This window comes from Thermothelomyces heterothallicus (assembly GCF_042370625.1).
Source record: "Thermothelomyces heterothallicus CBS 202.75 unplaced genomic scaffold P884_scaffold_12, whole genome shotgun sequence".
Taxonomy (NCBI): Eukaryota; Fungi; Ascomycota; class Sordariomycetes; order Sordariales; family Chaetomiaceae; genus Thermothelomyces; species Thermothelomyces heterothallicus.
The window spans coordinates 827,894-849,544 of NW_027192573.1; the positions used below are offsets into that span (position 1 = coordinate 827,894).

The 21,651-nt window shown below is 57.0% G+C and overlaps 7 protein-coding genes across 7 annotated transcripts; 2 read left to right on the plus strand and 5 right to left on the minus strand.

Moving 5' to 3' along the window:
* Positions 1 to 319: 319 nt before the first annotated feature.
* On the minus strand, positions 320 to 3,684 carry P884DRAFT_270107 (uncharacterized protein; the record flags this gene model as incomplete). The annotated part of the gene is made up of 7 exons (XM_069442322.1): positions 320 to 1,141; positions 1,202 to 1,399; positions 1,467 to 1,588; positions 1,659 to 2,211; positions 2,275 to 2,736; positions 2,827 to 3,096; positions 3,178 to 3,684. The coding sequence occupies 7 exons, from the start codon at positions 3,682 to 3,684 to the stop codon at positions 320 to 322; spliced, it is 2,934 nt and encodes a 977-aa protein (XP_069297405.1).
* Positions 3,685 to 4,568: 884 nt separating this feature from the next.
* P884DRAFT_260121 (uncharacterized protein) lies at positions 4,569 to 5,683 on the minus strand. The gene has a single exon (XM_069441409.1). It carries the CDS (start codon positions 5,497 to 5,499, stop codon positions 4,840 to 4,842), a length of 660 nt encoding a protein of 219 aa, XP_069297406.1. The 5' UTR covers positions 5,500 to 5,683; the 3' UTR covers positions 4,569 to 4,839.
* Positions 5,684 to 7,095: 1,412 nt separating this feature from the next.
* Positions 7,096 to 10,008, minus strand: P884DRAFT_201375 (pyridoxal phosphate-dependent transferase; the record flags this gene model as incomplete). The annotated part of the gene is made up of 5 exons (XM_069438356.1): positions 7,096 to 7,963; positions 8,038 to 8,218; positions 8,300 to 9,482; positions 9,559 to 9,655; positions 9,815 to 10,008. 5 exons carry the CDS (start codon positions 10,006 to 10,008, stop codon positions 7,096 to 7,098), a joined length of 2,523 nt encoding a protein of 840 aa, XP_069297407.1.
* Positions 10,009 to 10,708: 700 nt separating this feature from the next.
* Positions 10,709 to 12,234, plus strand: P884DRAFT_201022 (pyridoxal phosphate-dependent transferase; the record flags this gene model as incomplete). The annotated part of the gene is made up of 2 exons (XM_069438333.1): positions 10,709 to 11,567; positions 11,672 to 12,234. 2 exons carry the CDS (start codon positions 10,709 to 10,711, stop codon positions 12,232 to 12,234), a joined length of 1,422 nt encoding a protein of 473 aa, XP_069297408.1.
* Positions 12,235 to 12,646: 412 nt separating this feature from the next.
* P884DRAFT_201316 (glycoside hydrolase family 43 protein) lies at positions 12,647 to 14,270 on the plus strand (the record flags this gene model as incomplete). The annotated part of the gene is made up of 3 exons (XM_069438352.1): positions 12,647 to 12,905; positions 12,973 to 13,061; positions 13,146 to 14,270. 3 exons carry the CDS (start codon positions 12,647 to 12,649, stop codon positions 14,268 to 14,270), a joined length of 1,473 nt encoding a protein of 490 aa, XP_069297409.1.
* Positions 14,271 to 14,438: 168 nt separating this feature from the next.
* P884DRAFT_260126 (uncharacterized protein) lies at positions 14,439 to 16,435 on the minus strand. Its single transcript, XM_069441410.1, has one exon. It carries the CDS (start codon positions 16,277 to 16,279, stop codon positions 14,456 to 14,458), a length of 1,824 nt encoding a protein of 607 aa, XP_069297410.1. The 5' UTR covers positions 16,280 to 16,435; the 3' UTR covers positions 14,439 to 14,455.
* Positions 16,436 to 17,850: 1,415 nt separating this feature from the next.
* P884DRAFT_201631 (uncharacterized protein) lies at positions 17,851 to 20,783 on the minus strand (the record flags this gene model as incomplete). The annotated part of the gene is made up of 2 exons (XM_069438370.1): positions 17,851 to 19,815; positions 19,869 to 20,783. The coding sequence occupies 2 exons, from the start codon at positions 20,781 to 20,783 to the stop codon at positions 17,851 to 17,853; spliced, it is 2,880 nt and encodes a 959-aa protein (XP_069297411.1).
* Between the last annotated feature and the right edge of the window lie 868 nt (positions 20,784 to 21,651).

Below are 21,651 nucleotides of genomic sequence, written 5' to 3' on the forward strand. Positions count from 1 at the left end.
CCCACCACCCCTCCCTCTTTTTCCTTCCCTCTACCATCTTAATCTCCATGGCCCAGGTTGACCAAATCCTCCGAAGAAGAAAAAAGGTGCCAGTTTGGGAAGAGAAAACAGCAAAAAAAAAAAAAAAAAAGATAGCAAAAACACAAAGACAAGAACATGAAGAAATCAACGGCAACCGACCAAATGCAGAGAGCAACTACCGGGGTATTTTGCGCCAGGGGTATATCCAGCCGTAGGGGTATTTCTCTTTTCCTCGCAACTCGACGTAAAAACTGATCCCGTGTCTAAAACCTTGCAAAGTCCGAAGAAGCATGGGAATCTAACGAAAAGGCCCCGCGAGAGGGCCGGGGTATCCTGAATTGGTTGAATGAGACGTGGAAGGGCGTCCGCTGTCGGCAGACTGCCGGGGGTGATGGCGCGGCGTGATATCGCCGGGCTGCGGAACCGTAAGTTTGTCAACGCCGTTGACGTAGGTCGGGGCAGGGGCCCAAGGGTTGCTTTCCTCGTCGGGCAGGTTGACGCCGCTGTCGTTCCAAGGGTTGCGGTCGGCGTTGAAGCTGCGAGTCGACTCAATCGAGATGAGCGACGACTTGGACACGTTGCTGGAACCCTTGAAGAAGTTGGTTGCCGATTGCGAGCTGTTCTTTCTGCGGTCCAGGAACGAGGAGATGGACGACATGCTGCCCGGCTTGCGGAGACAGGCGAGGATGCTACGCTCTCGCGCGACCTCTTCGCCAAAAGAGGGTCGCGTCGGGGAGTCGGTAGCAACCGGAGCCGGTGCGTGCTGGAGTAGCTTGGAGTTGAAGTATGGCAGAGACTCCTCAAAAGTGTCGGACTTGGGCCGCGGGATGGCTCCCCTGATGATAACGGGCTCAACGCCCGCCGTGGTGAATTGAGTCTGGAGGAAATCCATAGCATCGCGGAGACCACCGGCGTTGTTGCGGGTGAAGGTCCAGAGGAGGGTAACAGTAGGCGAGCCGTCTTCGGTACGTTCTTCCGATTTATCGTGTACGGTGAGCTCGACTTCGTACTGAGTCTTGAGTTTCGGAAGGATGTTCTGGACGAAATCGGGCGACTCTAGGTACTTAATCAGGGGTGCGGATCGCTCCAGGACCACCTCGTGCTTGTCCGGAACCATGCCCTGTAACCCGAGTCAATCAATGTGCGGAGATAGGATGCGCATGACGGGAGCAGAGCTTACCAAGAACTCGTCAATGCACTTGGGCACAAGCCACTGAGGACCAGTGACGGTTACCTCGTCGCTAGCCTGTTCAGTGCTCGGGAAGACGATCTTGCAGTTCCATGTCCGTTCTAGCTCCTCAATCTCCGGCAGTCGAGTGAGCAGCTGACGGTGGTACAAACGATCGACGCTAACAACCTGAGAGGTGAACTCGGAGTCCTTCAAGAGGGAAAAAAAAATTAGCAGGGCGAGAGCTTCTAGGTAACAGAGGGGCCAGAATGCTTACGGCGCGGTCGACCATTTCCAGAATCTCGCTCTTCACGAGCTCGAGATTCTGGGCATTGCGGGCTGGGGTGCGGCAGATGACGTTGTCAACACGGCTGTCATCGTCCTCACGGCCCATTCCACCTGTTTTTTTGATTACAACTGTTAGCGACTCTGCACAAGTATGTGTACATGGGACCGGAGCACCGCTTACCACGATCCATGGCATTGGAGAACTTGACAAAGACGGAGTGCTTCTTCATGATGCGTTGAATGTGCTGTCCGCCAATGCCGATGATGCGCTTGTGATACTGATCGGGGACGTGGAATGAAATGGACGCCGGCATCTCCTGCTCGACCAGGCTCAGACCCTGCTTGAGAGAATCGTAGGCTTGGGCGATGACCTCAATGTTGAAGTTGTATTCGCCAAAGTTGTCGAACATGATCTGCACATTGCTGTTGCCCATGATCTTGTTGATCTTGCCGTTCTTCTTGCCGCTCACGAACTCCTTGTGCTCGTTGGCGAGCTCGATGCGCACGCGAATCTGGTACGGGGTGTGGGTGGCAAACTTGATCTTCGAGATGACCATGAGTGCAGCCTTGACGGACTCGTCGGAGCCCGTGATGGAGAAGGACTGCCGGTCAAACGAGACCTCGGCGTCCGAATTGGCGCAGATGTCACCGAGCATTGCGTGGATATCCTGGTTGCTGGGTTGCCGAGGGTCCGGCTGCAAAAAGATCCAAGACGCGGTGTAGAACTGCCCGGCCTTTGGAAGACGGAGTGAGCCAGACATATTCTCACCCACGAAACGAGATAGAGGAGACCTTACCAGTGACATGATCTCGCGGAGCGAACGTTCAACATGCAGGTTTTCAACAGCCTGGACGCGCACCAAACCCTTTCGCGACCCTAGCGAGGGAAACATGACGAAGGCGCCGTTGGCCTCGGTGATCTTGCGCACCTTGTCCATGCGGCTGAGCAGGATGCTATCGATCTTGGGAGGGGAGATGGTCACGTCCTTGACAAAAAGCCTGGTACGTGTAAGGAGCTCATGGATCCGAAACTTGGCCTGCTCGATAGCCTGGGGATTCTCGCCAGTAATCAACACTTTGGAGGGATCGCGACGCTGAGCATTGGGTGGGCAATAGCGATAGCAGGCAGAAAACGGCGGGGGAAAGTAGATGGCCGTATTGGTCACGGATTCGATGAGCTTGATGTTCTTGCGGTTACGCCCGCACAAAAGCTGATGCATCGAAGGCTCGAAGACGGTGGCATCAACAATACGCCCGAGCTATGTTCGAAATTAGCCACGGGTTCTCTCCTTCCCGGTGCTGCTGCGGGACAGGTGAGGAATAGAATCAGGAAAGATTGGGAGGCATACGAGCTGGTCAATGTGAATGAGCACGCGGGTCTTGGCGTGCTCGGACGAAAGATAGTCGCCATAGATGGCTACTCGCCAGCGCTGGTCTCTCGGCAAGTCTACGTCGCCGTTCAAGCCCCCGGTCAAGGGGGAGAGCTTGGGACCAAGCAGAAAGATGTCGACGCCGCAAAAAGCCGAGGTCTCGTCCAGGAAGTCTGTCACCGACTTCTTGAGGACGCCTTCGGAGAGGTTGGCAACAAGGTTGCCGTCGACGACAACCGTTGTGCAGCGCTGTTACCGGGGGGTGTGGGGGGCAATGGTCTTAGCAAAAAAAGTGCGCTGGCATGCCTGCAACAACATGGAACAACCCACCAATGAGAGGGGCGTCGTGTTCAGGATGGTCTCCCTCGTCTGTTGGACCAGGTCCGGAGCACCCGACAGACACACGGTGGTGACCTGCCGGTTCAGGTTCTTTGGGGTGGTCGAGATGACGTGGGCCTCGATGGGCAACGCATTCGCCGTAATCTCGTGGCAGAGCTGGCGCAGCTGGGCCAGGTTCATGGCGTGCACGGGCAGCTCGTAGACGGGGACATCGTCAGGAGCCTCCTCGGGGTGTGTCCATCGGAGCACGGCGTCGGTGGTGGCGTGCAGGATGTCCTCAGTGTTTGGCCCGGCGAGGTCGGAGGCGAAGGGGACGTTGAAGGCGTAGTGGATGGGGCCGTCTGGGACGGGCGGAGCGGCTATCGGAGGCGGGCCCTGGGTTGCGAGGTCCCGACGGGTGTTGAGGACTGCCTGCATGCCCACATTCGACCGTGACATGCTAAAGTTGGCCGGACTCATCCTCTCGGGCCAGTGACGCATGCTGGATAGCTTATTCATCTTCGAGATCGGAACCTCCGATGCCAGTTGTCGATGGCTGCAATGCTCCGAGGGTGGGCAGCCAGCGCGGTTCAGGTCGGGTCGAGAGGAATGGTACGTCCGACTCCAGCGGCGTAGGTGTGCAGCAAGGAGAACAGGAGCGGGGAGTTAGGTTGTTAAGGGAGGTGGTGAGGGGAGCTGCAGGGAGACGGCAGCCCGCGGACACGGCGGACGAGAGGAACGAGGCGAATGGGGGAGTTAAATGAGGGACTGAAGGAGAGAGAGGTCAAGCCGGGCCGGAAAACGGGGCATTCGGCAGAAACTGACACGAAAAAAAGAAGATGGGTATCTCGGAAGGGGATTGGAAAATGGGAGGGCGGTGCGGAAAGAACAATAATAAAGTGGACGGGAAGCTGTCGTGAGATCTGGTCCTTCCTGCGATCAACAACCAGGTTGGGGGAGGGGAACGGAGGCGGAGGAGGGAAAGATGGTGACTTTGATGAGGGATTGGCGGGTGGAAGCTGGTGGACTGAGGCAGGGCACTGGGCGCTCTGGTGGAGATGCGCCCGCTGGCACTAATGAGCCAGCCACGGCGCTCCAGTGTGGGATTGCCCGCTGGTCCGTGCAGCAGCCGGGGGAGGGCCAGGGACTTGGCGCAGCTTTGGCGAGAGGGAAGGGCCACCGGGCGTGCCCGCTCCACAGAGCATTTTCTGTTTCTGTCTCCCAACTTCAATTCTCGAAGTTCCGATTTCGAGCACGAGACTATTGAAGTTTAGATCAGCTCGGGACATTTTTTTTTTTTTGGAGTGCAACCACTGTCGAGCGGCAAGTCCACCATTCGTAGATACATGCCCATCATATCCAAGGCCGTCTCAGTGGAAATTGCTCGAATATCTCCCCCCCCCCCCCAACGGTCTCGGTCGGCCGCGGGCACAAAAAAGCTGCGGCAGACAGCTTACTTACCCAGGTGACTTCCCAATCGGCAGCTCAAAGAAACGCAGCCTGTCTCAAGCCTGGGTTATTCCCCTTTCGAGGTGCATTCCGAGATGCAGGAATGCCGTCCGGGTTTCCTTGATATACACACCAAACCCGCTTCTTACAAGCCATGGGACATTCTGGCCATGAGCAGCCCCTAGCTTTCTTTGGCACGCGTCCTGATTATTGCTGCGTTCGTACTTAGCGGACACATCCATTATGTTCGTTTGTATCTGTGCAGTCTTCTAGAACACCACACTTAAAAAGCATGGGTTTCCATTCGGGTGATTCGGATCGGAGGGTCCCCAGCGATCTTGAGCTCGCAGCTTTCCGGCCTACGTTATCCAAACAAAGCCGAAGGCTGTAGTATTTGTACGGAGCAGTTACTGCGTATGCATCCTTGGCCAAAGGCGTCCGGGAAATCCAGGAACGATCCCACCTGTGCGACTTCTCGCGAGTGCAAACGCACCCTGGGCTCATAAAGCTTGGACGCATCTCTATCGTAGAGAGCCCAGTCTGGACGTGAGCCGGTGGTGGATGTGGATCCACCCTTGCCCTGCTGTGACGTTTTTGCTTCACCCTGCTGCGGCACAAGTCAAACGGTCTCTGCTTCCAATCCGCCAGTCTGGCCAGCCCCGATTCCTCCACTCGCATCAAGAGACAGCTCGCTCTGCCGGCGATGGGCAGGGGGGCCGAAATCTCTCCGACGCCTCCACGCAGTGTCTGATCTTGTGGCGCCGGATGCAAAGAGGAAGATATAAAAAAATAAGAAAGAATGGCGGGCGGGCGAATGCAAGTTTGGCAGGGTTCACTGCAAGCAGCGGGCAACACCAGGCCAATGAACAGCCAGACCACCGTCATGACGGCACCTTCCGGTCGGGAGCCAGGTGCGGTCAAAGCTCGCGGCTCACTTCACCACCCTCTCCAACGAGATCGTTAGCCAATCGCCAAGAAGCAGTGGGGGAGGTCGAGGTCCTTCTGAGACCCACTCCCGGCGGGACAGTGTGTGGATGCATGGTACAACGTGTACGGACTACTGTAATCCGTAAGTGACTTGGTAACTTGAGAGGATGGCATTCGGTCTTCGCTTACCATCCACAACAAACGTGACCACAGCCATGCCAGCGAGCCCTTTGCTCTTTGCTCGCCACGGCAGCTCTGGGTATGCAAGCCCTAGGTCGGCACGGGTAGACGGAAGCTTTTTCTCCTGAACCTCATTGCGGTGGCGTTACGGCAGGAAGGCCGCTAGAGAGTTGACCACTAGTCGCCGTTATCGGTGTTCCTACCTTTGCCTGCAAGGAATGGAGATAACTAGCTCCGGGCCTGCCAGTGTGGATTGGTTCGCCCTGTAATAGGTACTCGGAGTCGCCTGCATTCCGGCGCGGCCATGACGGGCACTGTGCTGGCTTATGTCATCCTTCCGAGAGTGGGTCGATGCGAGTTGCTGAAGGGAAGGAACACGACAACCCGAGAATCATCTCATTTTACGAATTGTGGCAGTGTCGAGGCCAACTTCCCTGGCTGGATTGCGCGGCCCCCTTTTTTTCTCTCCTAAACCGTCACGCACTTGCTGTGCACGCATATATAACTGGCATATGGTCACATGCGAGATCAAAACACAAAAAACACACCCCCGTTCATTCACATTCGGAGTTGCCTGGGTCCCGCTCGACCCGCTCGGCTTGTTCGACCGAGCAATTGCGAATAATCGGGAACGGGAACGAATAGCAGGCACACGCCAGCCTGGCACAGCTTTCCAACGAGGTCCGAGATTTGGCTTGGGGTTTTTGGAGGACGTGTGGCTCTCTAACATGTTGTGACAGCTCACGAGGACCGTACACAAGGGAAAAAACCGAGCTACCCGGCATCGCTACCAGCATCTGACCAAAGGTTATTGATGCCTAGGTTGGGTACCTTAGGCGTCATCAGTAATCTCCCCAAGACGAAAAAGTTGCACTACATGAAGGATAAGCCTATTCGGGATGTCAAAGCGTTAACTAACGGATTGGCTTCGAGCTCTGGAAGCCTCTTTTTGTCTTCTCTCTGCAACAAGCAAAGATAGGCACCACGCCCATCAAGCTCGAGGACGGCGAACCGTCGGCCTGCCCTGCTTCAAAACTCACATTTGTCTCTCCCATTGTAATTATTCCCCTGATCGGCCCCCCATACAGGACGAAATAGACGGCTTTCAGGAGAGGGTGGTTGGAAAAGCACGTCGGATGAGAATATGGAGGTAGGTAATATTAATACATAATTACACATACATTCTGGTCACATTTATATAGCAACCAATCTTTACCTACCCACTCACTTCGACCAGCATATGATCATATTTGACTTGACTGATGAGCACCTCCAGGTTTGGCTGGCATGATTAATTAGAAGCGGTAGGAAGCACAAACAGTTACAAGGGCGTGTAACACGTTAAACATAGCTGAAATCCCACCGCTACGTTTCTCATGCTTGGCTCTCTTTCTCAGCCGCTAGCAGGGCCTCCCGCAACCGGCTCTCCACCCCTCTGATACTCTCCTCCGTCGACTTCAGGCTTGCCATGACGTAGAGCGTGTTCCCCAGCACCCGCGTGTGGACATTCCACTGCGGCGCGTTCGCCCGCTCTGGCCCTTGCCCTTCGACCGGCGAGCCCTGCAACAGCGCTGCTTGAACGCCCTTCGCGGCATTGCTCTTGTACCCTTGTGTTCCGTCCGCGCTAGTCAACCGGATAGCCAAGACGGTCCCCAGAGCCCACATGCCTCCTACAAAGCTGGAAGGCAGCTGATCGATCCAGCGGAGCAACTCGGTGCTCCAGACCGACCACGTCCTTGTAGCGTCTGCCGGTGTCGCCGAACCCGCCCAACCGGCCGAAGCAGGCCCTCCTCCCTGCAAAGAAGCCGGCTTGCGCGGCACGCCCTTGGCCCAGTCCCAGTCCCCCCGCGCCTCCATCTCCTGCATCTCCCTGATGCTCTCGAGAGCCACCTGGCATCCAACCGCGTGCGCCGTGTAGCTATGGCCGTGCAGCAGAGCATCTGACTTGTCGTCGCTCTCGAACGCCCGGAAGATGCTCTCGGACGCGAGCGTCACGCTGAGCGGTACCAGCCCGCCCGTCAGCAGTTTAGCGTGGACCGAGATGTCGGCATCCACGCCTAGGAAGCTGGCGGCGCTGAAGCGGCCGAGGCGGTACATGCCCGTGAACACCTCGTCGAAGATGACGGGCAGCCCGGTCCAGCTCTGGCCGTCATCGGCTAGATCCGTCAGACCCGCGCTGTGACCAAGGAGGTGTGCGCTCCGCCTGACAACCTCGACGAGCGTCTTCTGAAACAGAGGGTCCCTGGTTATTGATTAACACGCATATCCGTTAGCTCGACCGAGGTGAAGGAAAGCCAAAAGTAACCCATCACCTACACCATGAGCATACCGCCAGCGCCGAGGACGACCGGCTCAATGATCAGAGCCCCAAACCTCCGACCCTGTTTTGTGAGCTTTTCGAGAGTAGCGGTGATTACCTGCTCATAAATGCGCGCCTCACCGCGCGCTTTTCGAGACTCGAGATCGAAAATATCCGACAAGGACTGATACGAGTAGCCTGCCCCAACATCGGTACCACCACCACCACTACCACCATCACCAGCAGCAGTAGTAGAAGCACTCGTCGAGGCGCTAATACCATCCCGCATCTCCTTGGTCAGCTCAACGTTCCACCGCCCCCTCCTAAACTCCACCACCGGATAGTCGAACCAGAACCCCTTCCCTTCGTACCACTCCACCTTCTCGTTGAACACGCCCGGCTCCGAGCAGTCCATCGCGCCAATCGTATCTCCGTGGTAGCTCCCCTTCAACCCCAACACCCCGAGGGGCTGCGGCGCCTCCCCGCGCCGGGGCCCGTACCGCGCTCTCGCGGCCCCGAGCGCCATCTTGACGGCCACCTCGACGGCGGTACTCCCGTTGTCCGAGAAGAACACCCGCCCGAGCCTCCTCCCCCCTCTTCCGGAGCCGTCACTGCCGCCGTCGCGGCGGGGGCCCATGCCGTCCAGCACCGTCTCGGCCAGCGCCAGCGCAGGCTCGTGCACGGCCTCGGCGAACATGACGTGGCCGTAGCGCCCGGCCGCGTAGGCGGCGGCGAGGGCGAGGCGCGGGTTGGCGTGGCCGAGGCCCTGGGTCCACCAGGAGGCGGAGCCGTCGAAGGACGGGCGGAGGAGGGCATCCGGGGCGTCGGGGGCAGGCCGGGCAAGGGTCTGGAAGTAGTCCCCGTGGGCGGAGTCGATGACGGTTATCTTGTCCCGGGTGAGGTGCTTCTGCTGCGTGAAGGGGTACCATATCTGGGAGGATGCGCTGGCGCTCATGGACTCCAGGCGAGCCAGGCGTGCGGTGTGTCGAGCATCCAGGCGACGGAGAATCTCGCGTATGTCGCGGTTTTGGGAGCTGGTTTTGTCGTAGTAGCGAGACATGGCTATGCTGTCGGCGCTTGGGTCGTCCTCCGCCCTCCGGGGAGGTGGTTCCGGAACGGTCCTCACGGCGATTCCGTGCTGCTGTTCAAAGTACTCGGCGAGGTAGGCGTGGTTATGGAATGCTGCTTCCCGAAACAGGACGACCATTTCTACATCGTAACCACGGATTTTGAGGGACTCAAAGGCCGATATCGTCTGTGAGATCCCGCCGAGTTTGCTGTCACCGATGAGAACGACCGGCAGCCGCAGTGGCATGTACAGGTCGGCCTGGGTCGAACCCGAGGGAGCGGGGGACTGGACGCCCCCGGCTGTCTCGACGAACAGCCATCCGGGACCTCGGGATGCCTGCTGAGACGCAAAGGCAGAGACCTCGGCGAGAAGGCTATCATCTGAAGGAACGGCCTATCATGTGATAAGAGGCACACCGATCAGCTGCTGGGTTCTTCTTGTGCAACAGTGCAACGCTAAGGGCGCTGACATTGTTTGAAATTCGGGCCGCGATATGTGGGCTGACGGCGAGATCGTACTGAAAAAGGGTCTTGCTAGTGACCTCTGGAGCAAACTTGCGGACATGTCTTTGCAGATTAATAACGGATTAGACTGGTCCTTTATGGCTTCGGGGTGCCACGCTACGGGGAGAAAGCGTAATTAATAAAGCGACATCTGCGCAGCGTTAACCGCCTAGCCAATAATTGAAAAAAGATCATTGTCAAAGAAGAGAGGGGCACCAACACTGGTCATCCGCATCTACTGCCGGTCCCGTCGAGACAGGTTTAAGATACGTTGTGCGTTCTGTCTGCCAAAGCCGTTGAGCGGTTTTGCAAAGGAGGGTTGTGACGATGGTCTTGCCAACGTCGGTATTGGCGCCGTAGATCTGGTAAGTGCGCAGCGAGCGCCAAAGCAGCGCTCTAGCTGGTGGTAGTCGCATTCCTTTCTTTTTCTCTTTTTTTTTTCCTTTTAAAAATTGACGGGTTAATTAAATCTTAGGGTTGCAAGTTCCGGTTGTGGAAACTTGAATAGGGCGCGAACCACTCATATTGCCGTTAACAGCCGCAGCCAGGCGTTTGATGGAGGGAAGCGCAGCTGCATTTGAAGAGATCGGATCGGCGTTCTTTCAGTTTCCACACCAACACAAAATACAGAGCCCAAGAAGCCTTTCATGTTTGATTAATCCACCAGGTAATATTATCACCGCAAAGCTCATAGGGTACTCTTTGTGCCCGCATTTGTTGGGGAGGATTCGGGGTCCGCGGAGGCAGGCTCGAGCCGAAGTCGGCGCTGGATCCCGTACACAGTACGGGACTGGAGGAGAGACCTGGCTCTGATGAGTGGTTTTGTTCGCTCCAACTTCTCATCTGTTCGCTAAAGGCTCGAGTAGGTTGTCTCCGCCGCTTATTAAGCTCCCATTCAAGCGTATTTCAACGGCCAGTTCCGCGGAGCGGACAAAGCAGTCCCTATATTGCGTAGTGGGTGATTGGACTATTTTGGTCCATCAAAGCCTCAATTTATTTCTTTTCTTGTTTTCAGTTTTCATTTATTTGTCTAATTATTGGTTACTAATCGATCAATATTCAGGACATCTTCTCCTTCACTATTAATAAATTACTCGACTCTCAAAGTCCGTCACCATGTCTGAGGTTAATAAAACATCGCAGAAATCGAGTCAAGGACCTGACCTCCGCCTCGACCATGTGCTTGCCTCCATCCTCCATCGTCGCTCATCGCGGAATCAGCTACGACGCCTGACCACCGTTCCTCATGGCATGGCGGATTTCTCTTCCAACGCATACCTGTCCCTCTCCTCGCAGTCCGCCGTGCAGCAGGCCTTCCTAGCACGGCTCCATGCTGCTGCTTCGACACCCGGCAGTAATGGCTCCTCCTCTTTGCTCGGGTCGGGCGGCTCCCGGCTGTTGGATGGCAACTCGTCGTACGCGGAATCCCTCGAACGCACCATCGCCGCCTTCCACCGCGCCCCGGCCGGCCTGCTCTTCAACTCGGCCATGGACGCTAACGTCGGCCTGTTCGGCTGCGTCCCACAAAAGGGCGACGCCATCGTATACGACGAGCTAATCCACGCTAGCGTGCATGACGGGATGCGACTCAGCAGGGCCGGAAAGAAGATCCCGTTTGCGCACAGCTCGGTATGGGAGGTGTCGTATCCAGATCCTAACAAAAGTCCATTGGAGACGGTGCTGCGCTCTCTGCTCCACGGTCCCGACGGCGGCCTCTTCCGATCGGGTGAGCGGAACGTCTTCATCGCCGTCGAGGGCATCTACAGTATGGATGGGGACATTGCTCCCCTGACCGAGATTGTGGACTGCGTCGAGCGCTACCTGCCTCGACACAACGGCTATATCGTGGTCGATGAAGCCCACTCGACGGGCATAATTGGCGATCGCGGCCGTGGGCTCGTGTGCGAACAAGGTCTCGAAAAACGCGTCTGGGCGAGAGTCCTTGGTTTTGGCAAAGCGATGAGCTGCACCGGAGGTAAATATGCATACTCGGCTGCAGCATTTAATTCCCTCACAGCGGCCGAATCACGGGTGATATCCGAGAAGATATTAGTGCTCAGTGCTGACAAGACCCAACAGGCATTGTCCTTTGCTCGTCAACAACTCGCGAATACCTCATCAATTATGCTCGAACTCTCATCTACACGACCGCCATGGCGTTCCCCACGCTCGCGAGCATCGAGACGGCGTACGACTTTCTTGCAACTGGCCAAGCGGAGCCACTACTCGACAACCTCCGCCTCCTCATCCGGGAGGCGCACAAACTCTTCGAGGCACTATGTACCCGTGAGAATGCGCCCGCAGAACTGCTTCGTGTCGGCAGGGAGAACCCAAGGTCACCCATCATCCCCATCTTCACCTCCCACGCCCGAAGTCTGGCAGGCTATTGTCAGGCGAGGGGCTTCATGGTCCGACCGATCGTGGCACCGACTGTGCCGAAAGGACGCGAAAGAGTACGAGTGTGTCTCCATGCAGCAAACACTATGTCCGAGGTGCACGGTCTTGTCGAAGCGGTGGGCGCGTGGCTAGCCGCCTGGAGGACGGGCACGTTGACGGAAGCGGAAACCCTTCGACAAACGGAACGTGAAGATCGGGCCACATCAAACTCAGGAACAACTATGGTCACCAAAGCACGATTATAGCCAAGATGCGGTGTTTCACGCTCGAAAGCGAGTAGCGCAGAAACAATGATCCCCCGAATACCCTAAGTACTCAATGGGCTTCTGGAGCGCCAAGTGTTCGTTGCCGGGCAGCACCCCAGGCTAATTTCCTATTCTGGCGAAGCGTGCTCATCATGGCCTCCTCCGCAACGTCCAGCGGCCCCCTGCTGGGGCGCGATGATTTACCGTCGCAGCGCACCGGAGGAATTCTGGGGAAATGGGCCAGGCATGGAAGCGAATGCGGGGAGAGGATTCGGGGTAAAGGCCCCCGAACATATTCCAGGTCCACCGACAAGCTTGGCAAATTAGTCGAGAAGTTATAAGTGAGTGCAGATCCTCCGTCCCAACGTTCCGGGGGCAGCGAGACGTTGTGTTACTCGTCAAATCTCGCACAATGGCCCGGTTAAGCGGATGTATCTCGGCACTCCTGGCCGGCCTCTCGGCAGCCAAGTACATCGTCCCGGGGGGGAGATGGCGCGACACGGACGGCAACCTCGTCAACGCCCATGCGGGCTGCGTAACGGTCGACAAGGATACCGGCAAATTCTGGCTCTTTGGAGAGTACAAGGTCGAAGGCCAGACTGAAGGCGGCGGTGTTTCCGTCTACAGCTCGGATGACCTGGCGACGTGGGAAAGCCACGGCCTTGCCTTAGGTTCGTGATCTGTTTCTTCTTCTTCCGCAATCTGGCCGCAATCACACTAGCTCACGACCTCTCACAGCCCCCATCGAGGGCCACCCGTACATCTCGCCCTCCCACATCATCCAGCGACCAAAGGTGGTCTACAGCAAGGTGTCCAACGAATATCACGTACGTAGGCTACCATCTTAAGCGAATCACAGAGTTTGATTAAGGCGTGTGGCGTGTGGCACGGACGCTAATGTTAGAGAACAGATGTGGTGGCACGCAGATAACTCCACGTATGGACTGCTGCTCCAGGGATTTGCTCGGTCGCCAAACATTTCGGGGCCTTACACCTTCGTGAGCGCCACCGCGCCCCTGGGCAACTGGTCCCAGGATTTCGGCATCTTTACCGACTACAAGGACGGGAGGTCCTACGCGCTCTACTCGAACGGCGACAGCCGGGAAGGCCGAGACGTGTATCTTACGGCCTACGACGAGGATGTGTCGGCGCTCGACAAGGTCATCCATCGCTTCGACAAGTACGATCTCGAAGCCCCGACCATCGTCCAGACGGACAAGAGTTACTACGCCATCATGAGCCACAAGACGGGCTACCGGCCCAACAACGTGGTCGCCTTCCGCGCCGACTCGCTGGCCGGTCCGTGGTCGCAGCCCTTCATGGTGGCGCCGCCCAACACGCGGACCTTCAACTCCCAGTCGGGCTTCACCTTGACCATCAGGGGCAAGAAGAGGACGACGTATTTGTACCTGGGCGACCAGTGGGACTCCAACTCGCTCTGGGAGAGCCGGTACATCTGGCTTCCGATGGAGATTGACGACCGCAAGAAGACACTCAGCCTCGTGTGGAACGACGTGTACGACTTGGACGTCAAGACGGGCGAGTGGTCCCCCGTCCGGGGCAAGACATACTACGCGGCCGACGCCAAGACGGCCGGCCACGCGTTCAAGCAGGAGGCCAACTTCGCCAGCAAGGGCGTCATCGTCACGGGCATTCGCGGCAACGACAGCACCGTTACTTTTGAAGGGATCGAGGGCTCCGGGAAGCCGCAGTGGGTGTCGTTCTACTACCAGAACACGGACGACATGGGCTTCGGGGACCAACCGGGCGGGACGCCGGACCGGATCGGCGGCGCGTGGCAGCTGCGCCGGATCGCGAGCGTCGTCGTAAACGGTAACACGGAGAAGGTCGAGACGCTGTACCAGCGGGACACGCACAAGGGCATCATCCTCTCGACGCCTCTGCTGCTGACGCTGGAGAAGGGGAAGAAGAACAGCATCACCGTGGGCGGGCTGTGGAACGGGTTCGATCACAAGGGGGCGGATCTGGACAGAATCGTCGTGTATCCCCCCGAAACGGACCGCAAGAGGCGATGAGAGATCTTGAGCGGCTTTCTGCCTATTGATCAATTCCTGGCGGTGCTCGAATGACGGACACGGCGGAGCCAAAGACAGGAGGGCGTGAGACGGTCTAGCAATAACCTGGCGCCGTGATATTCTATCTTGGTACAGGGCAGACGACTAATAATCCCGGAAGCCATCCTGTATAATTTTTGGCTGTTTTACGCCTGCTTGATCAAGTTCAACTCGTGCCACGCAGCTCTGCGGACATGCTCGTGAATCGAACGATGTGCTGCGATGACGCCCCAGTTCTTCGTCATGGCCGGGCTATGCGAATAGTCCAGAGGCTTACCGTACATGTCGGTCACCTTGCCTGCCCCGGACTCCTCGTAAATCACGATGGTGCCGACATGATCCCAGATTTTCCAGTCGCGCTTGTCGTTGATGGGACATCGGACCTGGACAACTCCGGGGCCCAGTACGGCTCCGACGGCGTAGCGCCAGTGCGATGAGTACCCCTGCACCCCGTTCCTGTAGTTTTTTCCCGCGAGGGCTTTAACCACGTCAGACCGAGACTTGGGGCTTCTCTCCGAGTCGATAAAGGTCAGGCTAGAAAAGTCAGGATGCCCGTTCGAGTCCTCCGTAAGAGAGAGAGGCGGATGGCTGGACCAGTCGAGTCGGATGCCGCCGAGCAGGTCCGTGTGTCCCAGCTTCCTCATGGTCGCCCCATGGCCCTTCACGGCGGCCAGCATGAGCCCCGCTTCCTTCTTCCTGCCCGGGACCACCATGTATTCTCGGACTCTCTCCCCCTTGACCGCCTCATCGTAGCCCGTGTTGGGGCACGCGCACACCCCGAGAATCCCCTCGCCGTCCTTCACTAGCGCCAGCAGGATGGCGTACTGGCCGTTGCTCATGAAGGCTGACGTGCCGTCGACGGGGTCCATGATCCAGTACCTCTTCCCGTTCTCGAGCTCCACATCTCTCTCTTTCTTCTTGCCGTCCTTGATCCCAAACACCTTTGGGACCCCGGACTTGAGAGCACCCAGCACCTCGTCCTCCGTCGTCGGCCAGGGCAGGTCTTTATCGGCTTGTTGAAAATCCTCCGCCCTGTTCCCCTTCCTTGCCCATTCCTCCTTCTCCCTCTTCCACTCCTCTTCCACTTTCCTCCGCGCCTTGTTGATCACGTCGCAGACCTTCGTGAGCATTTCTCCGTTCCTCATCAGTTCTTCCGCGTCCTCCTCGCCGAGCAGCAAGTCATTCGGAAAAGCCTTCTTCAGGGCCCACATGAGCAGCGCCTGCGCGGCGTAGTCGGCGATGGTCACGGGCGACATGTCGGTCTTCGCCTTGACGGCGCCGTCGCCTTTGCCGCCGCCGGTCGGAGGCTTGTACTGGCTGATGGGGGCCGCAGCGGACGAGGACGTGGGGCCGGGGCCCTGCGTGTACCCCAGGTTCAGCATAGCCAGGACAGCCTCGGTCACGACGGAGGCGCGTTGGGCCAAGAGCTCGGCGATGCGGCGCTCCCTTGCGTAATCGGGTCTCTTGGTGGCGGGAGGATTCTGCAGCCTGGCGAGATCTGGTTCCTTTTTGGCGGGCGGGTTGTTGTTCCCTTTGTTCCTCTGCGCCAGAACAGTTGCCGGAGTTGCGCCACTGACAGAAGATCCTGAACGCTTCGAGTCTCCGGTGCTGGTCGCGTTATTGTTGCGCGGCGGCTGGCCTGCAGTGCTATGATGTTCCTTGTCCGAGTGTCCCGCGCCCAGCGCAGTCACACCCCGAGGCTCTTTTGAGTTCCCAGTCGCGTCGTTCGGCCGTGGACGGCCTGAGACGCCACCACCACCACCACCACCACCACTACCACCAGGGGCAACACCACTACCGCCCCTCCCAGCACCCGCGGTGATCACACCTCCCTTGTTACCACCAGCGGGAGCACCACCCCTACCACCACCAGCACCAGCACCACCAGCATGGCTGGGACCTCGCGGAACGGTGCCATTGGGAGCCGACAGCCCAAAGTTCTTAGTAGCAGTCGTCCGCCTTTCGTTCATTGACGATGTTGAGCGAGCTCTAGGGCAGCACTTCCAGCTCAGAGAATGTATGAAGTTGAAAATGTCGAAAGCAGAATATAATAGAATAAAATCAGAACAGAAACAAAGGATATTAATTAAGTGCACGGCGGAGGTCAGGCAAACTTGTAGCCAAAGATGCATGGCAGCTCCAAGCAAACAGAACCAAAGTAGCTTTAAATAAATAAATATTAATTACCGTCGTCCAGGTGAACCGGAGGGGCCATCAGCCTGAACCAACCACGCGGCCAAACTTCGACCTCATCTTTGTCGAGACATTTTTGCTTGCGAGGCGTAATTAGTAATAGTGACTTGCAGGTGGCACAACTCGGTCGCGGTCTCCCAGACCACGACCCCGTGTTTCTAAGCCCCTAATTAGAGCTTATTATCAAGTAGTTTGTAAGACAAACGAATGCCTAAGATGTCAATGATAAGATGACCTACTAAGGCAGGCACTATCTTGATTAATCCAATCCTGGTGGTACTTGGTCGAGCGACAGGAGAAAGTAATAATAACGCCTGCGATTAATATTTCATCTCTTCCCTTGATCCTTTCGTTCTGAAAAAAAAAAGGAGAAAAGGAGACATTTAAAAAACAACGGATTTGTCTCTGGAATACTTGATAGTTCCCTCCGAAGGCCGCAGGCTCATTCAAAACACCAACCGACCCTTGGCCCGACCGCCTTCCTTTTTGTTAAGGTTAACTAATAATTGCTATTAAGGTTCCCACCACCCAGCGCAGCGCCGCACAGCGACCCGAAACCCACCGAGACATATCGAGCGCAGTGGGTCGGCCAACTAATTAGGCGAGTTTCACCCCAGCCCCCCGAGCTTCTTGGTTTCGGAACTGACCTCAACAATATACCAAAGTTTCACGGCCAACAACGGGCCATCGGTGGCATCATGGATCGGTCTGAATCAATTCCAGCAGAGTCTCGAAAGGCGCGAATTCTTGTCTCTTGCAATATGCAGACTCAAATGCCACGTTGATCAAAGGATGGCAGCGGCCGAAAGGGAAAGGGCAGAAAACACCCGCATTAAGATGTTCGCTTGGCCGCGTTCCTCCTTTATGAAGCATGCTATTGTACGGAGTAATTAGTACCACGAAGAATGACCGGGGCGGGAAGAAAGAAACCACCAGCCACAATGGCCAACAAGCGCAAGATACGAGTATTATAATACTGGAAAGCTGACTGCGAGGGGAGAAAAGAACAAAAAAAAAAGAATCTTCATGTTCGTTCAAAATGCCACCCGCCGTTCGTGCCTGTCCTACCCTCTCCGCGTCCCGAACCCAAGTCCCAATCCGACCCAACCCAGTCATCAGCTCTTTTCGCTTGCGCCTGTCATTCGCTAATATAAAACCCGGAATAGAATGGGGAAAAAGGATCAGTTGTAATATCGCATGATATGGTGTAAGTACCACAACGGAATATGAAAATATAATATAAGAAACAAAAGACAAACAACACTCCAAGAAAAAGAAAATCCTAATTATATCAAGCTCGCGAAAGAAATCAAAGCGCACTGCGAGATTTTTCTTTTTTTTTTTTTTTTCACCGACGACGGTCGCCCTTTGGGGAAGTCTCCCTCAATCCTTTATCCAACTCTGAAGTCAAGTCCTCGTCAATGATGATCTCATGGTGCCGTGTCTCGCTGTCGTGATCAAATCCATAAGGGCCCTGCATGGCTGGGCCGTGTGCTGAGCCGATTCCTTTCAGGTCGTCGTCTGCTCGGTCGTAGCCAGAGCGCGTAGGCCGCGGCAGGGCTGGCGATGCTGGGCGGGAACTTGTGTCAGGCACATGTGCCCGCGCCCCCCTGTGCATGCGTCCTTCGCGGTCAGCCCCGGGTTCCTCCCGGTGGTTACCGCTGTACGTGCTGCTAGAACGGCTGCCTGCCGTTTGTTTGGTGACGGTTAAAGGAGCAGTCCCTCGCTGGCCGCCCCCGCGCGATTCCAGTTCCATAGTCGACCTGCCGTTTCTGCCCCGAGAGGAGGAAGACCGGGAGCGTTCCGAACTCTCGGCGCGGCGTCCTCCTCTTTGCTCCCGTGGGGTGCTGGCCCTCTCCACAACATCCTTGCCGCTGTCGGCCTGCGATTCCGGTCCCGTGTTCCCCTTGCTCTGGATTCTGTCACCATTTCCCATATCATCCGTACCCTTTCCCGGACGCCGGCTCCTCGGCGGTTCCCATGCCGAGGTCGAGACTAGACTGCGCTCGTCATGATCTGCGGGTCCTGTTTTCCCCTCATACCGTTCTTTCACTAACAGCGATCGGCCTCGAGTCCCAAGTGACTCATCATCCCTACTTGTTTCCGTGGCGCTTCCGCTGACTGTGTGACGACCGCCGGCGTATGTCTCCAAATTTGGCTCACTGTCCTGGCACCTCCCCCAGGTCGACTTTCCCTTCGACTCGTTCGCTCGCATGTCGGTAACAGAAGGCACAGCCGGTACTACATGATTATAGCCGTCCGACCAAGCATACGTCGGATGCCCGTATCGCGCGGGATCGTAGTAGTCCCCCCGGTTGCTCGGCATAGGTGAAGGCGGCGATCTGCCTCTGCTGGGGTAGGAAAACCCGTCGTCAGCCGGGAGGTGGTTGGCCCATCCCTTGTGAGTCCAGTCGCTCGGTGGGTGAACTGTCTTGATCCGCGGGAGCCCCCTGGGAGACACGTAGTCGTAGGGATAGACAGCGTCGCCGTTCAAGGACCTGGAGGCCCCGTTGGGGGGCCCACGCTGATTGCCTTCTTCTGACTCTGGGAACCATGACAGCAGCTGTGCAGCCTGGACACGGTCCCTGGGATCAGCGCTGAGACAGGTATCGACGATCCCTCTGTACCACGCTGGTACCTCGACGTCTGATCCGATGATCAGAGGGCGGCCAAAAGCATCGGGCTCATCCTCCTGTGTCGCCAGGGCCCAGAGAACCATACCGAGCTGGTAAAGATCGGACTTGACGCCTATGTACATGGAGATTCGCTGCTCGCTCTCGATCAGCGGCGTGGCTTCCGGCGGCTCCCACCCGATGGGGCAACCGCGTCGGTTGATGTCGATGATCTTGGCATCGTCGTTCTCATCGATAACGATGTTGGATAGGGTAAAGTCACCCTGAACAAAGCCGGCCTCGTGAATCTCGGACAGGCCACCGACAATCTGGCGCGCCCATTTTTCTCGCCTGGACCAGGGCAGGGCGTGGTCGTTGTCGTAGATGACATCGATGAGGGCGCCGCGCGGGGCATAGCTGATCAAGAGGCCGGTGACGTGTTGCTCCCCGTCGTCGACGACGATACCGTAGAACCTGATCACGTTCTTCGCATGGTATAGCTGGTTGAGCGCGTTGATCTCGTAGAGGAACTCGTCGACCGTGTCAGGGCCAGGAATCTCCTTCTTGATGAGCAGCCTGCCGTGGACTCGGACTCTGTAGACGAATCCGGACAAGTGGGAATCGAAATGCAGCTCCCGCTCCCTGACTCGTCTGCAGTTCAGATGTTGGACCGCGCGGACTGGGGGGTAACTGATGATCTCCTAGGTCTGGGTGAGCAAGAGTGGTTGCCACAACGGGATGCGAAACAACGTACATTGACGTCCTCGACGACATGAACATGTAGTCTCCCATCCCTCGTCTCCAGCTTGAGATTGGTGACGGTATCGTAGAAGTCAATCTCGTGCAGGCTTTCCCGGATCGCCTCGTAGATCTTGGCGCTCTTGTCCCGTTGATACTGAGTGCGGGCGAGATCTGCCTCGAGGGAGTTCTCCGGGGCGTTGCGGTAGTCGACCGAGACCGTGACGCGTCGCCAGAGGTGCTCGTGTTGGCGGAAGGTAACGAAGAACTTCTCCCGCTTGGACTTGTCCCGGAAGTGCATAGACAGATTGAGGATCCATTTGCGTTCTAGCTCGCGCTCAATCAAGGCGTCGTACTGCGAGGTGGTCATCGACTGGACGTCCATCCTGGAAAACGTGTCTGGGTCGTGAACAAGTTCGCCGTCAGCCGGATCCCCCTCCGGGTCAAAGCTGTCCAGATCTCCGGGGTAGCCGAGGAAGCGATCTGGTGGGCTCGTGGGGGGCGACGGAGAAGGCGGGTTTCTGGGGCGGTGGTGTAGGAAATCGGGAGCGCTGGCCCGCGGGTCGGAATGGTCAAGAGGGCAGCCGAAACCATTCACTCGCCTATCCACGGAGACCGCTCTTCGTTCGGCGTGGGTAGGGTGGACTGGTTCCAGCCGGCTTCGCACCTCGGAGCGCTGCCTCTTGAACGTTTGAGTCCGCGGCAGGCCGGGGACAACTTTCCGGGGGACACGCCGAACGGGGCCAGCTTCGGGGTCACCCGGCTGCTCAAGGCCGTGGCCGTTGTGAGCCGGTCCCAGCACTCCATCGGCTCCAGTATCCTTGTCCCAACCGCGAAGCCACCCTCGCCAGAAACTCTGCGGCATCTGAACGCCACTGTGCGTCAAAGGAGCAAAGGGTTCAACAGCAGGGGCTGTGAGAGGTTGAGCCATGTGGCTCGGTCGGGAGAGACTCTCCCGAGTCCTGGGCCCGATTCAAGAATGAGCTGGAACGGCAGCTAAAAGTGCCCAAAGCGAGATCAACTCAGTTGCCGGAGAGTTGGGCCGCCGAGTGTTGTTGGCTGGCAACGGAGTCCGTAATCGCGTTGGCGATCCCTCCCAGTCCTTTTCTTTTCTTTTCTTTTTTTTTCCCTTCTTCGACTTCCCGACTATCCGATTATTTCATCAAGCCAGGCCACAAGACCCGGGGACCACACTGGTTGGATAGCGGAGGGGGCTGCAAGCTAAAATAGGGTTGTCGCCGGAGGTCCATCAACTGGAGGCAGCCACATACATAACCATGCTATGTACTGTATCTGGGGAGTCGCAGGGGTTGTCAATAGCTTCGGACGCGTCGAGGTGAGGCTTTGAGAAGGGTGGGAGGTTGATGGCGAGCTGGTGGGGTGAGCGCGGAGAGTTAAGACTGGATATAAGTCGCCTTCAGCTGCCTTCATTCGGTCGAGTCGCGAAGTCGGGCTACACCAAGATTGCGACTATGAGTTCTAAAGCCCTGGACCCCCGAGCCCCAAGAAGACATGGGAGAATGGCAGGCTGCGGGATGTCGACCAGCACCGTGAGGCCATATGCGAGCTCCTCCTTCGATAGACGAGCAGTCTAAACGGAAATCGGCGACAAAATATGTATATATACGCGAGAAAGTAATGGAAAATTGCAACAATGACGGTCCGAACACAAGCAAGCAAATCGAGAAGGAGTAGACGGGTCGGACCGTCGGACGGGATGGAAGCGAAGTCAGGTGGGAGTTTCGAAAGGTTGGAAACAGCGAACGCGGGAAGAAATTCCGGGTTTGGAAGCGGATGAA

Bases quoted from the DNA above. Each gene is read 5' to 3' on its own strand.
- P884DRAFT_260126 (XM_069441410.1), bottom strand. From the start codon at position 16,279: ATGAACGAAAGGCGGACGACTGCTACTAAGAACTTTGGGCTGTCGGCT.
- P884DRAFT_260121 (XM_069441409.1), bottom strand. From the start codon at position 5,499: ATGACGGTGGTCTGGCTGTTCATTGGCCTGGTGTTGCCCGCTGCTTGC.